Here is an 18,499-nt window from a genome sequence, read left to right as displayed (position 1 = left end):
GATGGGCTTGGCATATTGCCGTTGAGCATGATGTGCAGTTTATCTTGTCCCTGGGAGATATGAATGGTGTAACTCAAAGGATAGTAGGGTCCTGTAGTGGTCGCACACCTATAGCAGTCTAAGAAGCTAGGGATCCCCTCCCCACTCTTGTCACACTGTTCTTACGTCCGAAAGCAGCTGGGGTGTCAAGGGCAGGTGTCCGCACCACAGGGAGGGTTGAGCAGACCGCCTCCAACAGCAGGCTCTCTCCTTCCTCCAGATTCTGCAGCAGAGACTTGGCTGCCCGAAGGATGCCAGAGTGGTCACTTCTTGGATGAAAGGTGATGGTGGACGTCCTGCTCCATCGATAACCAGCTGCCTTCACTGCCACCTGTGGGACAAATATTCAAGTGCATCATAAGTGAATGTGGCAGGAAGAGTTTGCATACTTCTTTGGCATGGAGACTTCTAAGAGCGAGAGGCTTGTTGGGAACTTAAGGAAACTTAGTTACAGTAGAGTGTGACCGATGCCTTCGAAAGGACACCAGGGCTGTGCAAAGTCATCCACATGTCACCCTCAGTCACTCTTTTAGATTGCTGTATTAATGGCAAAACAAGTGGTATCTCAATTACGCCACATTTCGGAAATTAACATTGATTTAGATACTTGCCCGTGCTCCTGAAACCTAAATCTCATGGCAATATCCTTCAGTGTCACTACCAAACATACACGAGGTTCTTATTGTGTAAATATTTTTATTTCAGTTCATTAGCAATTTTCGAATGTTTGATAAATAAACAATAATGTTTCATGCATTTTACAACGTAAATAGAACATTTTTCTAATGACTGTCCGTATTTCCTTTTCTTGTTGATGGATTCCTTAGTTCTATGTTTCCGTATATCCACGGCTGTTGTCAGCAGGAGTCTGCAGGGGTTTGCAGGGATCTGCAGTCTTAGGGCCTTATTATGAGTTTGGAGGTGCAGGAGAAGAACCATCCCACTCCCGCACCGCCAAACACATGTACGAACCGCCCGCCATATCAGGAGGTTTTTTCGGTCTGGCGGGCGATTCTTTGGTGTTCCCAGGGCGGTGCCCTTGCAAAGGCACCGCAATGGGAACGTTAAAGGCAGTCTCAAACAAAAAGAGGGAAGGCGGGGCTTTTGCAATAAAAACCTAACTAAATGATATTGCAGGTCCAGCATACATGCCCAACAATCAATCTTTAACAAAAGGGTATGCAGTTCCTAATAATAATGTAGTGTGTGTTAGAATCACTAGGTCCCAGGGTGATGGTGTGAACACGGTCTAGTTAAGCGGAGTAAAAGGTACTCCTACTGGAAATGAAGACCCTCACACACCCAACAAGCGGGTGTCTTGCTTCATCACCGGGTCTTTGCTCCTTATCGGGCCGGCGGTGCAATGCCCGATCAGGCACCCCGAGGGGGCCTTCTTATCGGAGATCTTTATTTCCAAACGCCGGTGAGTGAGGTGTGTGGGGAAACAGTTAGTTGATATAACTAGTGTAGGTGCAAGTGGAGTGAAAGGTAAGTGTACTAAAACAGGGTAGGTGATCCACTTCAAACTAATTTAATAAAGTATGGTCACCACCCTGATTAAAAGCAATCTGCACATCTCTCACCATTAGGTGTATGAGTGATATGTGCTACAACAATAAAAAAAGGTCAACATGTTTCTTGCCTGGATATTAATTAAATGGCAATTCTTCAGGACCAATGGATACGGCTACCTGCACCTTTTTGGTGGTGGCCACAACCTCTAAGAGGCGTCAATGGTAGCCACACGTACAGCACCCTAAAAACGTGTGGTGCCGTGTAAATCAAGAACACACAACCTGTGAAGAAAAACACACAATTAATAAAAAAACATTGTTATTGTACATCTGTTCGAGGCATCTGATTCAATTAAAGTTTACGTATTATGTCAAACCAGAAACCGTGGCATGCATCGAATGTGAGCATGTATTAAAAGGACTTTATCGAGGCAAACAGCAGAATCTTATGGGAGGACTAAATCTATATTTCTTGGAAGGCATGGTACTCTTGGTTATATACAAAACTCACCCCATTAGGCTGTGGAGATAATGTGGTCAGGGTAGGAACACACTAATTGTTAGTGTCCTAAAGAGGAGGAAGAAAAGTAAAAGACAACAAGTGCGTCAGGAAAATTCGTGTTAATTGCACTCTAAATAAGATGGACAACCCATATGGTAATTATTCTCATGGGGAACATCAGCGTATATAGTTGCTTGTTGTAGATAAAAATACATGTAAAACACACTACCCGGAGCACTCAGGAAGATGCTTACTACAGTTATGACATATACTTTGAAAATGTTGGAACAGTGCCCGCTCAGTACTGATAGCGCTGGTACAATCCCTGTCAGTGCTCCTAATATCGCATCCCCAATGTATGGGACTCGAAACGTGGCAGCACTGGTCTAAGCGTGTTGCCAGGAGGCGTGCAGGGGTTGTGGCAGTCAGTGAATCAAAGGACTTGCACACGCAGTTGTTGATAGAAAAATAAGGAAGGACTCATCCCAGCGCGTGGCACGAGAGCGCTGGGGAGACCGCCGTGAGCAAAGATTGTACATGCTGTCTACGAACATTATCGCCTCTGAAGCGTGGTGAACAATAGGCTCGGTGAGCCGCATGCCAACTCTCTCGGGCATGTCGAAATTGACGAGAGAAACGAATAATATGTACTCACGGTTGCGGTGGACTCACGTTACCGTAAACCTATGACCCCGCCAGCTGCTCGAGTCTGGTGAAGTTCCCATGGGGAGGCTCCCAATTAAGCGAGCGGTGCAACGTGTTACGTCACTACGTCTCGGGCGGTAACCAGTGAAGGGGGCGTGGCTACGTCCTAAAAACTAGACCTCCACCCGTTCTTCCTGTATCAAAAGTCCGAGATGCCGGAAGTTGTGAGCACGCGTCATCCCATTGCTCACATCAACACCATTACATGAGTAAACACCCTTTGACAATCGTTGAGGGGACCATCGTTTTTGTCAATGGGGCCCCCGCCCTCTCGTGTCTCTCTCACGGAAGAGGGGGAGTCTTCCTTGTATCAATATCCTTTTTTTATCACTTCCGGCATCTCGGACTTTTGATACAGGAAGAACGGGTGGAGGTCTAGTTTTTAGGACGTAGCCACGCCCCCTTCACTGGTTACCGCCCGAGACGTAGTGACGTAACACGTTGCACCGCTCGCTTAATTGGGAGCCTCCCCATGGGAACTTCACCAGACTCGAGCAGCTGGCGGGGTCATAGGTTTACGGTAACGTGAGTCCACCGCAACCGTGAGTACATATTATTCGTTTCTCTCGTCAATTTCGACATGCCCGAGAGAGTTGGCATGCGGCTCACCGAGCCTATTGTTCACCACGCTTCAGAGGCGATAATGTTCGTAGACAGCATGTACAATCTTTGCTCACGGCGGTCTCCCCAGCGCTCTCGTGCCACGCGCTGGGATGAGTCCTTCCTTATTTTTCTATCAACAACTGCGTGTGCAAGTCCTTTGATTCACTGACTGCCACAACCCCTGCACGCCTCCTGGCAACACGCTTAGACCAGTGCTGCCACGTTTCGAGTCCCATACATTGGGGATGCGATATTAGGAGCACTGACAGGGATTGTACCAGCGCTATCAGTACTGAGCGGGCACTGTTCCAACATTTTCAAAGTATATGTCATAACTGTAGTAAGCATCTTCCTGAGTGCTCCGGGTAGTGTGTTTTACATGTATTTTTATCTACAACAAGCAACTATATACGCTGATGTTCCCCATGAGAATAATTACCATATGGGTTGTCCATCTTATTTAGAGTGCAATTAACACGAATTTTCCTGACGCACTTGTTGTCTTTTACTTTTCTTCCTCCTCTTTAGGACACTAACAATTAGTGTGTTCCTACCCTGACCACATTATCTCCACAGCCTAATGGGGTGAGTTTTGTATATAACCAAGAGTACCATGCCTTCCAAGAAATATAGATTTAGTCCTCCCATAAGATTCTGCTGTTTGCCTCGATAAAGTCCTTTTAATACATGCTCACATTCGATGCATGCCACGGTTTCTGGTTTGACATAATACGTAAACTTTAATTGAATCAGATGCCTCGAACAGATGTACAATAACAATGTTTTTTTATTAATTGTGTGTTTTTCTTCACAGGTTGTGTGTTCTTGATTTACACGGCACCACACGTTTTTAGGGTGCTGTACGTGTGGCTACCATTGACGCCTCTTAGAGGTTGTGGCCACCACCAAAAAGGTGCAGGTAGCCGTATCCATTGGTCCTGAAGAATTGCCATTTAATTAATATCCAGGCAAGAAACATGTTGACCTTTTTTTATTGTTGTAGCACATATCACTCATACACCTAATGGTGAGAGATGTGCAGATTGCTTTTAATCAGGGTGGTGACCATACTTTATTAAATTAGTTTGAAGTGGATCACCTACCCTGTTTTAGTACACTTACCTTTCACTCCACTTGCACCTACACTAGTTATATCAACTAACTGTTTCCCCACACACCTCACTCACCGGCGTTTGGAAATAAAGATCTCCGATAAGAAGGCCCCCTCGGGGTGCCTGATCGGGCATTGCACCGCCGGCCCGATAAGGAGCAAAGACCCGGTGATGAAGCAAGACACCCGCTTGTTGGGTGTGTGAGGGTCTTCATTTCCAGTAGGAGTACCTTTTACTCCGCTTAACTAGACCGTGTTCACACCATCACCCTGGGACCTAGTGATTCTAACACACACTACATTATTATTAGGAACTGCATACCCTTTTGTTAAAGAACGTTAAAGGCAGTACCTGCATGGCATGGACTGCTCCAGTACCTGTGCATGCACACAGGGGGGCACATATTGTGCCCCCCTGAGTGCATCCAAATGGCGTGAGGCACAAGGGGGCCTGGCCCCCTTTGTTTCCTCACGCCACACTTTTCATGGCAGTTGCACCACCATGAAATGTGTTGCGTGAGGAAACTCGTAATATGCTTGGTGGCACTGCAGCAGCCAAGCCAAGTATACTGTGGCCTCAGGACGCCGCACAACCGCCAGGGAATGGCGGTTCCCTGGAGGTTGCAGCAGATGCGGTGATCCCAGGGCAGCCCGATCAACCTAGTCATAATAAGGCGGTCAGGAGACCGCCACCGTGACTCTAGCGGCCCATGTACCGCCAGACTCAGCACAAGCACCTTAGACACAAAAGCGGATATTTTCAGCAGGTTGCAATTGTTAACACAGGAAAACAGAAGTACATTTAAATCCCCCTTAAGAATCCAGCTTGGATTTTCTGAAGCCCTTTTGCAGGAAGGTATGTTGTTATTCACTCACAGTGTACATTTCTAAAGGACTATTTATGAATCCAGTCCAGGTGGGTCTGTCTGGGCTTTAGTGACACAATGTTTGATTCTGGAAGCATGTAGACAAAATTTAAAGCACAACACAGAGGCATGATCCAACAGGAATATGGAGCGGAGGCATAACTTGTGGAGGTGGGTACCAGTAGGGGCATCGGCACTCATTCTTGAGAACCTGGAGTTATTTTTCTACATCAGACTTAGGGCCTGATTTATATCTTGGTGGTATGGATACTCTTTTTCAACAGCAACAGAACATCCATACCGCCAAGAATGTGGTCCACCCGCCAAGCTTCAATGCAGGTGGGCCTTTGGTTTAATCACTGTGAAGACAACTCCGTCTCGGTCATTTTTAAACCCCTCTGACAGCCTGATGGAGTAAGAAACAATCGAGGTTAACCGCTAATTCTTCCCCCCTAATTTAGAAGGGTGGAATTAGAGGTCAGGTTTCACTATCCGTCACTGCCAGGAAAACCCTGACACATAAGGAGCAGTGAAAATGTTAAAATACTCCCCTTGCCATGGGAGAGGACTCCCATGGTGAGGGGAGCAATGTCTTGTTTATTTTCAAAAAGAAAATCCAGTTTAAGGATTTTTGCTTTTTTAAAATAAGAAATTAAACATTTGCAATTATGCACCGTCATTCTTGATGGAGCCGTGCATCAAACTGCACAAAGCATTGACAGGAACTGCTGTGACGGCGGTTCCTGGCAACGCTTTAGGAAATGACCACTGGCCGTTTCATAAATTGCCAAACCTCTGTCCGCCAAATTATAAATCAAACCCTCAGATAGGGGGACACAAGAGCAAGGCAAAAAAGGGGACAAGAAGAAAAGTAAGAAAGAAAAACAGGGAAAAATTTAAGATGTAGGGATGAAAAAGAATTTTCAAAAGTAAAATGAAGAGACAGGAGGTGTAGGATGGTGGGAGGATGAGGCATGCTGTGAAAATCAAAATTAGGTACAATTAGTATTTGGTACCCCAGCATTTGGCAACACGGATGGTGGACTACTACGAAAAATCTCTGGGCCCTTGTACTTTTGAGAGATTAAGCCCTGAGTAGAGGTGGGTCTTCTGTTGTTAACTTAGAAACGAGGATGATCACCTACTGGCTTGTTAAGGCATTGTCTGACAATACTGTGTAATTTGTCCCTCAGGTTTCGGATGCCATGAATATCTTCTTCACGGTCTCCATCCATTTTTCCACTCCCTCATCTAGGTTTCAGGTTATTTTTATTTTTTAACATTTATTTGGGAATTATCATAGACCAAGGGTACAGTGGATCCTCTGGTTTCTTATGGGGGAGTCTTTTTTGCTTATTGTTTTCCAGTCTATGATGCATGTGACATTCATCTTTCAACTGTCTGATGTATGCTGTACTTGACTTTCCTCTGATGTAAAATGTGTACAGTAGACTGATGGAATAGCTCTGTTTAAAGAATGGACTCTGTGGACATCAACATGCCAATGATACACGGGTAATGTCCTCTTATCACGAACTTGACCAGGGTCTTCCTCTTTGGCGGTGACAGATTAGCTGGCGTTCAGACTGAACAGAGTTGAACTGAAGGCTGTCTGGCTAAAGACGCGATTGACTGGGGCTCTTGAAGTCTTACAGCTGAAACAGCGAGTACAGAACTTGAAGGCACTATTTGGACGGCAGCACTGTAATTCTGCCAGCAGTTTGGCCTGGATTTTGACTCCTCTCCTCAAAATACTCCCCAGGTGCCAGACTGGATCTGGAACACTTTTCTCCAGCAATGCTCCCATATTCCACTAAGTGACACTGTGCAGTTAAGCTTTGATTCGAAAATCTAGTGTGGTAAGGAACCATGTCCTATCCCAAGACTACGGGTTTCACACCATGCTGCAACTGTAGACAACAGATGTCGTTAACTGATCTGACACAAGATGTTTCTCTGGCGCTTGGGCCTGGCCATGACTCAAAGTTGTGCGGCAAGTGTGCCCTCTTGCACCCTAAGGCGATCTAGCACCAAGAAGCAAAGCTTTACATTGCTAAACACAAGAATAAGTCTGAGGTCTCATGTAAGTCCCACTCCAGTTCCATGTCAAGGGCGCAGCTCCCGAGGCAACTGCTGTGACGGATCAACCTCGCAGTTGAAGTCATCTAATAAACCACATTCGAAATCCAAATGCAAGCATAAGAATGCGAAGCAGGATTCGACCCCATTTTGCCACTTTCTATCTAAAGAGTATGAGCAAGGGCATCACAATGTCAGTCTGTCTCCATCCAGAGCTCTATTTCTGGTACCAGTTCCGGAATTGATTCCAGTCTGGCCCGAATTTCATGGGCTATCGGCGATGCCGCAGCAACAAATTGACATCTTTAAGGAGACAACGCTGCAGATATTTGGCATTCTTCTGGCTCCCTCTCTCACCACCTTCAGGCTGCAAGGTTCCACAGAGATCTCTAAATATGTTACTACAGGAGGATCCTCAGCCTTGTATGAATCCCTTGGACTTGTTAGGGCCCCGTACCAACTTTGGTAAAGACTTACAGCTTCACGGCCTATGGCGGTCACTCGCTCATCCTTGCCGGTACCGATGCCAGAGGAGAGTCAGGTGCTGATTCTGATGTCTGATCCTGAACCGACTTCAGTCTAATCCTGACTGATGTCGCACTACCAAATTCCTAAGTGCAACTGGTCACCATACAACCTGACTCTGCTTCTACTAGAATGGACGCACCATCAGAGGCTCAATTATCTTTTTGTCTCTGATCCTAACAAAGATTACCACCATGCACAAAGGACAATGGTGGATGGAGGTAATCTACCCCCTCATTATGATTATGACAATTTTTACATGGACTTAAAGGAGGCCAGTGGGCTTGATACTTTGCCTGGTTCAGTACTTAATTTGCCATGTGTGCCACCAATGGAGAGTGCACCATCTGCAGCTGTAGTCCAGTGAGTGACAGAGGGCCATTATTGAGACTAAGACTGATGTCTTTACAGAAATCTTACAGCCTGGGCCAGCCACATCTGACACCTTCCTCTTTTTCGATGGAGCCCTCACTAATACCATAATGGGCACCTGGTCAAACTCTTGTTCTTTATTATTATTTATTTTTTTAAATGTATTTATTAGTATTATGCATATCACAATACAGTTGTAGCAAAAATACTTTCAATCCTGATACAACAAAGACATGCTGTGAGAGGGCTCATCATCTATACAATTATCAGAGGAGCAATGCAGGATTAAATTGTGATTGAGTCAGTCTCATTGAACGCAAGAGTGATTTTTCAACTAAGAGGAAAGCAATATGGTAAAAAAGGAGAACAAATAAGGTGAAAATCAACCAGCTATAGTTCTGATGCCAACAGTGTGTGTGAATTTGGAATGTGTCGCACGGGGGCATGAGGGGGAAGCACAAGAAAGGTCCAAAGTGGTAGGATGTTGCCGATAAGCACCCCCGGGCAGGATGGGGGAAGAAAGGAAGGCCAATGCCGTGAATAACAGCAGTTTGGGTGTGGTACGTCAGCAAGAGATAGAAATGATCCAGTTGCTGTCATTCCCAAGGAAGAGCGGCACAAGTGAGCTCTGAGTCTGGAGCCCCATACATCACAGCAGCCAGCAGTAAGAGTGTTTTCCCAATTAATGCATAGCAGGTTTAGACAAACGCTAATACACGGTTTATGGTGGGCGCTTATCAGTCGTTGCTTATACCTTAAATAGGAAAGACTCCCAACACTCCCCGCCCGTGCGTGACCCCCTTCACATGAAGCAGTTTTAGAGTATGGGCCTCTGCTCTGGTCCAGGTCAACAGCACACCGAGCCAGCGTCTGAGAAGAGGAGGGGCAGACGCCTTCCACGCCATGGCTATTTGATGTCTGACAACATACATGCTAGATCTATGAAGTGTGGAGGTGCTTGTCTCCTCTAGACTGAGAGCGTATGCCCAGAAAGCAAGAGTCCGGTGTGGGCGTGAGGGGGTGTGAAGAAAACTCGGATGGTATAGTTGTCACCTCCTGCCACACTGGTTGTAACACCACAAAAGACCATACCATGTGGACAAAATCAGCATCTGGTTGTTTACAGCGGTGGCATTCAGGGAAGAGCGTTGGGAACGTGCTTTGTATGCAGTGAGGTGATAGGTAGGTTTGGTGCACATAATTAAATTGAGTAAAACAAAACATAGGATTGTGGGAGATCCCCTTCACCAATTGGAGAGTCCGAGTCCATGTCACATCCCTCAAACGGTGCTGGAGTGCAGCATCTTATTTCGCACGTGCTCCGGCTGCATAAGCAGGTGAATGAGTATTAAGAGAAATGTAAAAGGCTGTCATGGGGGGGCGTGGCTACGGCGCCGCGCAAGATGGCTACCTAGGGTTTCTGCTCTCCCACACTGGGACCCTCTTCTAACGAAACCGGCACGATATTTCTACGGAACAGCCCGTCGGCCACCCGCATCACTTCAGGGAATGTGCTGTGCCTCCGGTGAGGTTATTTGCGGATGTCGACGGACCCGCGTTGCATCGTTATCTATTGTTTGATGTTCTCCTTGAGACGGCCGCCATTTTAATTGTGTGCGTTTGATGTTAGCGAGTGCTGCCTCTGCTGAGGAGATTTTCACGCGCGCTTTCAAATATTTAATGCTGCCTGCATGGAGGAGATCTTCACATGCTGCCACCCTCTATGGCCCTAAGGACTTTTTTTTTTTTCTCTAACCATCACTAACACCAGGAATGCCTCTTTCTTATACATTAGACTCTGAAAGCTCCCCTGTATGAAAATGACTCCTGTTTTTATTTCAATTGCAATGGTTATTTTTTCTTGACGTTGAGAGCCTATATTTTTGTAGATTTGGTTATTGTCACTCTTCACAGGAGCTGCGTTGTCGCCTGGAGGAGGAGGTATTATGAGGAGTGCTCCTTTTTCCCTCACTTTGTTCTGCGCCTATGCTCCCCTGTGTTGACTGCAACGCTCTCTACTGGGCGCCCTGAGGACTGAGGACTATTACTTCTTATGGGAAAACTGCGCAGTCCAAAGTTTGTCTTTATCCCATCTAGGCGTCCTCCTGTGGCAACAAATTCTCCCTCCTCCGCTGAGGAAACCTTCTTCTTCCAGTGCAGTCCCAATGGCGGGAGTTTCTTCCAATCGCTCTTCGTCGGCGCAAACATCAGCTGGTAAAGCTTCTTCACCTACTACTTCTTCTAAGTGCCTGAAGCAGGATCCTCCCTCTCCAGATAAGACGGCACCCCCGGTCTCTCTGGAACTTCTCCTGGACGAGATACGCACTTTACGGCCGTTTGTTGAAGAAACTAATCACAAGATGCAATTTCTGGAGGAGAAATGGTCCTCTATGGAGAGCAGAGTTTCGTCGATGGAGCAGCAAGTTACAGATATTCCGGCCAATTCACAGCGCATTTCTTCTTTGGAAAAGTCGGTCCTCGCTCTTCAGCAGGACATAGAGGATTTAGAAAATCGCAACATGAGGAATAATCTACACGTTTATGGTTTGCCAGAATCTCTGGAAGGGGATGATCCAGTCTCGTTTTTCACCTCCTTTCTCCCGAAACTTCTGGATATGCCATCTACCACTTCTCTCAGTATCCAAAGAGCACACAGACTTGGTCCTCCTACATCTTCCTCAACCAAGCCACGTGGAGTCAGCATTCTCTTTTTGAAGTTTACTGATCTTCTCTCGGTCCTTTCGGCTGCTAGATCCAAGCGTCAGATCTTCTGAATGGGTCAAAAAGTGTTTCTCTCACAGGACGTCTCCACGGCTACTGCGACCAGAAGGAAGGAGTTCTTGAATCTTCGGGCTCCTCTTCGCTCTTTGGGCGCTAGATATGGCTTATTCCATCCATGTCTCTTCAAAGTCACATACCAGAATCAAACATGGTCTTTTTTTTTTTTATAACTTTATTTGCGGTTGAGACAAAAAATATTACAAAGATCTCGGTGGTGTGTACAATCAATTTCCATGTATGAGATACAATACGACAATTCCGTTCCATAGTCCACAAAGAATACATAAGCAAAGCTCTGGGCATCAAGGCCATGTTATTCATCACAGCATATCCACCCCTCGAACCCAGCCAGGAATACCCCGGACCAGTGACCCTCCAGCCACCCAACAACGCCCTCCAGAACCTCAAGTGGTAGGTTTGCAATAATCAAGCCATGTACAGCCCACGATCCTGGGCCCAAAGCAGAGAGGCCCATAGCACTGCAATCATCCCATGGCCCACCCGAATATGCATCTCCGCTGTTATCCAGTCTACCCAACCCCTGTGGGCACTATCCCCGAGTTGGCGTGTGATTGAGAGGCACTTGGCAGGTTCGCGATGTATGTTTTATACGGACCCCAGATATCTTTGGGACGGGCCACGGTGGGGAGGAGACTGGAGTAAATCTCGCTGTTCGTGTTGCAGAAAGCCATGGCCGTAAGCCACGCCTTTGCCGTGGGAGCTGCCCTACCACCCCAACGTCAAGCAATTTCCCGCTTGGCTAGTAGAAAGGCCAGCGACGCAAGCCTCCGAACTGTCTTGGGGAAATTTGCAGTGTAGCCCAGCAATGCAACCTCAGGAGTGGGAACCAATGTAAGCCCTAACATCTCATCCAGGATTTTGTGTACTTGCGTCCAAAATGTGTGCAATATCGGACATGTCCAGGTCATGTGTGCAAAATCAGCATGAGGCGCAGCGCATTTCCAGCATGCATGTGGCCGCGTGGGGTCAATGGAGTGGAGTCTGTCCGGGGTCATATAGCTGCGGCGAAAAAACCTATAATGCAGAAGTTTATGACGACTATTGAGCGATACTGTGCTAGCGACCTTGCAACAAGCGGACCATTGTTCGTCCGTAATAGGCCTACCCAAGTCCGCCTCCCAGGCCGTCCGCAACCGGTCATCTGCACAAGGAACCAGCGCTGCGCATGCCCTGTACAGTTTAGAAATGATGTGTGCCCCTGTATCCGTGTCAATGAGGAGGGTGAGGGGTTCAAAGGAGGCTGGCTCGAGGGGGAATCCCTTGATTTCCGACCGGACCGTAAAGTACAGCCGGTTCAGGATAAATTTGTCCATGAAAGTGGCCTCGCTGAAGCGTGCCTCCTCCGATATCGAAAATATGTGCCCCCCCGTGTATAGATCCCCAATCTTGGTGAGGTTAAACTTCGTTAAAGTGCGCTGCACAAGTTTCTCGCCAGTGCTCGGCAACCAGCCTGCTTTGGGAAGCGGGAGAGATGAGGAATATAGAATGGACCGGTCCAAGTAGCGAGACAGTCTATTCCAGGCCCAGCTGGTGGTGGACACCGTTTGGATATCCACCGGACTCCTAGGGACACCCCTGGGCAACACCGCCGATAAGCGACCCGGGAGAACAAAATCCGCCTCCGGACGAAGAAATGGAATCCGAGCGTCAGGGTGGTACCAGGCATAGGCATGTGCACACTGAGCGACCAGATAGTACAAATACAAATCCGGTACTCCGAAGCCGCCCCTTTCCGGCGGGAGCGTGAGAATCCTCCAACAGATCCGGGGGTGTTTTCCACCCCAGACCAGTCTAATCAAATGGGACCGTAGGGTGGCGAAAAAGGATTGGGTGAGGGGAATGGGGATGTTATTAAAAAGATACAAAAATTTAGGAAGCACTATCATTTTTATAATGGCGATTCTGGCCGCCATGGAGAGCGGAAGTCGCAGCCACCCGTCAACTTGCGCCTCAAGCTTCGCGACTGCGCAGCCATAGTTGAGGCAAATGATTTCGTCCACACTCATATGTATATGTATGCCCAGATAGCGCACCGAGTCAGAACACCACTCCAGCGGAAACTCACACTGCCAAGGGGAGGTGCCGCTAGTCAGGGGGAATATTATAGATTTATGCCAGTTGATGCCCAACCCCGAATGGCGGCCGAAGCGCAGGATTTCCTGTATCAGGGGGGCGAGGTTCACCTGTGGCTCCCTGACATATAATATAGTATCGTCCGCATAGAGGGAGACCAACAGCGGCCCCGTCCGAAACTGGAGGCCCCTGTGGAGATGTCGTTCCTGAAAGTGCCTGATTAAGGGGTCCATGGCGAGTATGAACAATAAGGGTGAAAGCGGACAGCCCTGGCGCGTGCCGCGGGTGAGAGAGAATGGGCGCGAGAGGGTGCCATTAAGACGCAAGCGCGCCGTGGGCCGACTATAGAGGAGCCGTGTGGTGGCTATGAAGCCTGCTGGCATGCCCATGCGTTGCATCACGGAAAGAAAGAAGGGCCATTCTAAGGAGTCGAAGGCTTTCTCGGTATCGAGAAGAATCGCCGCCGTGGGTGTGTCGGGGTTTATTCTATGTAAAACTGTGAATAGCGTCCGCAAATTTAATGATGTTGAACGATGGGGTATAAAGCCTGATTGAGCGGGCGCTATGATGAATTCCATTAATTGGGAGAGTCTATTGGCCACTATTTTAGCCAGAATCTTGTAATCGATGTTTAAGAGGGAGAGGGGCCTATACGATCCACACAACGCCGGGTCCTTGTTTGGCTTCGGGAGCAGCACTATGACTGCCTCACTAAGGGTAGGCGGGAGTATCCCCAGTTCCAAGGCCTCCGCATATACTTCAATGAGCTTGGGTGCCAGAAGGTCGGAGAAGGCCTTGTAAAAATCCCCAGAGAAACCGTCCAGGCCCGGGGCCGAGGAGCTCCGAAGTACCTTAACCGCCCCTCTGACCTCAGTCACCGTTATGGGTTCCGCCATGAACTCCTGCATTCCCTTGTCAAGGAATACCAGCGCGATCTCCGATAAGTAAGCCTCCCGTGAAGCCGAGGTTTCGCCCTGCTTGGTCTTGTATAAAGTCGAGAAGTAGGCCAGGAATTCGTCCCGAATCTCTGTGGGTGTCGTGCGAAGCGTGCCTTCCTCGCCCCTAACCTCCGTTATAAAGGACTTGTTATATGGCGGTCTCAGAGCATGTGCCAGCGTGCGCCCCGGTCTGTCCCCCTCACCGTATCTGCGTGCGGTATGGTATTTACCGAGATAAAGGATTTCTCTGTCTGCAGCTTCCCGGTAGTCGGACAGGAGGCGCAGCCTCCTAGTGAACACGTCTTCCGACGGATCCCGCCTCGCCTCAGCGTCAATCGAGGCAAGCTGGACCTCCAATTGATCGATTGTCGTGCGCAACGCCTTTAAGACCCCAGCATGTTTAGCTATGCCCCCTAATGTATGCCTTGAACCCCTCCCAGAGCACTGCCCAAGATCCTACCGAGCCAGTGTTGATCGTAAAGTAATCCTCAATTGCCTCGGAAACCTCGTGGACGAAGAGGTCATCCAACAGGGCCCTCTCAGGGAATCGCCACTGCCGCTCAAAGCCTTCGGCCCGTGGAACGTCCAAACACAGTAGGACCGGGGAATGATCCGAGTATGTTCTAGGAAAAGTCTGCAGTGTGCGAAACCAGGGTGACAGACCCGGGGAGAGGAGCCAGTAGTCTATCCTGGTCCATGTGTTGTGCTGCCCAGAGAAGGGAGTGTAGTCAGTGGTACCTGGGTTGCGCCGGCGCCAAATGTCAGTCAGTGAAAATTGGTGGCAGAGGTCTAAGAGAGCGCGCCGCGCCCTGGGCTTAGTGTCAGAGGCTGTGGAGGTGCTGTCTAACCTCGCATCGAGCAACAGATTAAAATCGCCGCCAATTAGGAGACTGGCAGGTGCGAGGGAAGCGAGCTGGGCGGCAAGCGCATGGAAGAAATCCGGGGAGTCAGTGTTAGGAGCATACACACATACAAGAATGACCATGTGGCCCATCAACACCCCCCGCACTATGCAGTAGCGCCCCTCCCTGTCCCCCAGAAACTGCTGGCAATGAAACGGGACTCTCTTATGAATCAACACTGCAGCCCCTCTAGCATACTGAAATTGGAAAAATACCTGTGCGGGCCCCAGGATACCGCGAAGCGGGCAGTAGTTGATGAGTGTAAGTGTGTCTCTTGAATAAAAGCAATGTCCACTCGGTGCCGATTCAGGTAATGTAACACCTGCTTACATTTCCGCAGGTTGTTCAGGCCCCTGACGTTCCAGGACATTAACGACAGGGTGGAGGGGTTTACATTCAAGCCAATTTGAGCCATCGAAACCACAGAGCAAACCATCGGAAACAGAAACTAGTCGTGTCATTATAGATCAGCAAGTTAACCGCACACCAAGCAATGTTAAGAAAAGCAAAATAACCTACCCCTACCCCCCTCCCCCCACCCAGCCAGATCACGAAAACGTGAGGCGAACCCAGACCTGTGAACAAAAGCAAAGCTCCAAACAACATCATGCGTAATAACCAAACAGTAACAAGTGGAGCATCGTAATCAACAGTAGTCCCAGCGGTATCCACCAAGGGGGGTGACAACGACCCGGTGTCAACCCAGCACAGTATAACAGTTGTACGAAAAGTGTCAGATAGTCCCCGTATAGCAAGAGTTTAGAAGAATCGCAGCTTGGACGTAGGCGCTCCCTCACCCATCCCCAGAGCCCGCAAACAGGTCCTGGCTGGCCGCCGACCCACTGTGCGGGGGAGACCGCCCACCCCCATCTCTCCCGGGAGGGCTTCTGGGTGGTTTGTACGTTCGGCAGAATTCTTGCACTTCAGCTGGATTGTCAAAAAGCTTAACCCGGCCTCCGACCTCGACTCTCAGCCGGGCCGGGTAGAGCATGCCGTACTTTAAGCCGAGATTGCGGAGTGCGGCCTTCGCCCCCGCGTATTTCCGCCGGGCTTCTTGGACCATTGCAGTAAAATCCGGATAGAACGAGAGTCTAGAGCCCTGCCATGTTATTTCTCCTTTCTCCCTAGTCAGCCGCAGGGCTGTGTCACGGTCCTGGAAGTTCATGATGCGGGCTATCAGAGGGCGAGGCGGGAGCCCCGGATTAGGCCTCGGCCCCAGGGATCGGTGCGCCCTCTCAACAACAAAGCCCGGTGTAAAAGAGGCTCTACCAAAAATGTCGGACAGTAGCTGTTCCACGAACACGTCTAGTCGGCCCGTAGCCGTGGATTCCGGGACCCCAGTAATCCGTACGTTGTTGCGCCGGCTGCGCGATTCCAAGTCCTCGTTCTTGACGGCCACGTCTTTCAGGATGCGTTCCATTCTATCCATACGCTTGGTGTCTTGCGCAGCGCCATCCTCTATGGCGGAAATCCTGGCCTCCGCCTCAACCAATCGCTTGTCATGGGCCTGGATTTTAGCCCCCATTGTCTCCAGAGTTTTGTCGAGAGCGTCGAAGCGGCCGTCAAGGGCCCTGAACCCTGCTCTCATTTCCTGCAACCAGTCCGGAGATGGGGCACGAGCCGCCGGCCCGTCGGATGCGCCTTCTGCCTGGGCCGCCATGTCGGGGCGCCTCTCCGCCAGTGGTTCAGTAAGCTTTTCAAAAGGCAACGTTTTCTGCTTCGGGTCCTTGCGACCCATGCCCCCGAACGGCCAACTGGACGCAAGCCAGTTCCACTCAGAGTGACGGCGGTCCAAAAACTGTGCAGTGACAGTGAAGCGAGGAGGCCCAAACCACAGCCGCCCAGACCAGTTCCAAGGATAGTGCAGTCCCCTCAGGGGGGTCAAGCAAGCCCCCTCTCCGCAGTGATCTGGGCAAGAGCCGCAGCCGAGACCAGGCCAAGCCGTGCGGCGTCACCCCAAAAAGCCGGACCAGGGAGCAGCTGTATGGAGCCTCAGGACCCCAGTAGGACAGGGGAGCAATCCACGAAGCCGCCTCCAGCCGCCGCGGCGTATCTGCCCCCGTCTGGTAATGGGGGATAGGGTAAAGGAGGGCAGCAAATCCGGCACGCAGAACACAGGGATCCCCTAGAGTAGGCCGGAAGTCAGGGGGCAGAAGCAGCCCGGGCGCCAGGCACTGACCGGCGGTCCCCCCGCCCACCGTCACCGCCAATAGACAAACCCGCCTCCCCTCCAGATCCCCAGCCCGAATTAGCTAGGGGCCCGGGGGAGGGAGACGAGTGAGGCCGAGCCCGCAGCGCCGGACCAACGCCGGACACCCGGCCGGTCCCAGGCCAGCGGCAGCGAGAGGAGCGAGGCCGACCCCCGCCCGACCCCCACCAGGAGCTCCAAACCCCCCCGTCGCCCTCTCCAAGGTACCTGCCAATGCTCCGGCCGCCGCCGCTCCTAGCGCCACCTCCGATCTCCGGTACTGGCCTCCATCTTGAAGCCGCCGGCCGCCTGGTCCGATCCGTCCACCGGCCGCACTCGAGCCATCCGCGGCCCCGCCAGCAGCGCTAGGGATCCAGGTGGTTATGGGGGGCAAGAGCAGCACTCGTCGCTCAGCATCCGAGGCGTCAGGCAGGGGACAGCGGTAGATGCGCTGGGCCGACGGCGGAGCTTCAACGCCGCGCGGCCATCTTAGCCCGCGGCTTGGCCACGCCCCCCAACATGGTCTTTTCAAAATCCTGCTGCACTCAAAAACGTTATTCATATTCACGCTCCCAATGGCATGGACACCTCCACTTCTTCTAATGGTTGACCATATATCCTTCTTTCCTTACAGGTTTTGTGTTCCTGAAATTACATTTCTTGCCTCCAGTTTCATTGTGGTCATATTGTTTTGATGCTAGATTAGTTGTTTTTATGTAATGTCCCTCTCAGACTTTACCTCCATTCTCGTTTTTATCTTTTAGACATCAGTGTTCTCAAGACTTCTTCTCTTGTATATTTATTGATTGGTGACTATTTTTCTCCTTTTGAATTTTTTCTGTTTAATTACTTTTCTTTGTTTTGTTTTATTCTAACAGGTTTGTTGGGTCTTTTTCAATTTGTGTGCCTCCTCTTCGTTTTTTCCCTGTCCTGGTGTGGTTCGGACTCCCGCATATGGCGAGCTCGTCTTGTTGAGTGTCGCCATCGCCCCATCGCTTTCTGTTCTCCTCTCCCCCTCAGGTATGTTGTCTTCAGTCATCCTTTTGGATATGTACTGTCTCTTCTTGTCTTTCTCCTCTCCCCTCTTCTCCCCTGTTATTCCTTCTGTCCCTCTTTATTTATTGGTTGTACCTTTTCCTTCTCTTTTGTTCCTTCTCATTATCTCTTTCCCGGTACATGCTTTTTCCATTTTTTCTTTTTTGTGCTTACTATGTTTCCCTTTTTGAATTCTCTCTTTTCTTTCATTTTCTCTTCCCTTCTATCTATTGGCATTCTTTTCT

At 49.5% G+C, this 18,499-nt stretch overlaps 1 protein-coding gene across 1 annotated transcript in view; it reads right to left on the bottom strand.

Moving 5' to 3' along the window:
* The window catches only part of CARNS1 (carnosine synthase 1), a 357,576-nt gene that overhangs the window by 89,382 nt on the left and 249,695 nt on the right, over positions 1-18,499 (bottom strand). Inside the window, exon 6 of the mRNA XM_085651638.1 lies at positions 166-370. Coding sequence (XP_085507764.1) covers positions 166-370 — 205 coding nt within the window. The remainder of the gene's footprint in view (positions 1-165; positions 371-18,499) is intronic.

The sequence above is a fragment of the Triturus cristatus genome, chromosome 4_1, assembly GCF_964204655.1.
Source record: "Triturus cristatus chromosome 4_1, aTriCri1.1, whole genome shotgun sequence".
NCBI lineage: Eukaryota > Metazoa > Chordata > Amphibia > Caudata > Salamandridae > Triturus > Triturus cristatus.
This window is presented reverse-complemented; position numbering and strand designations above follow the sequence as displayed.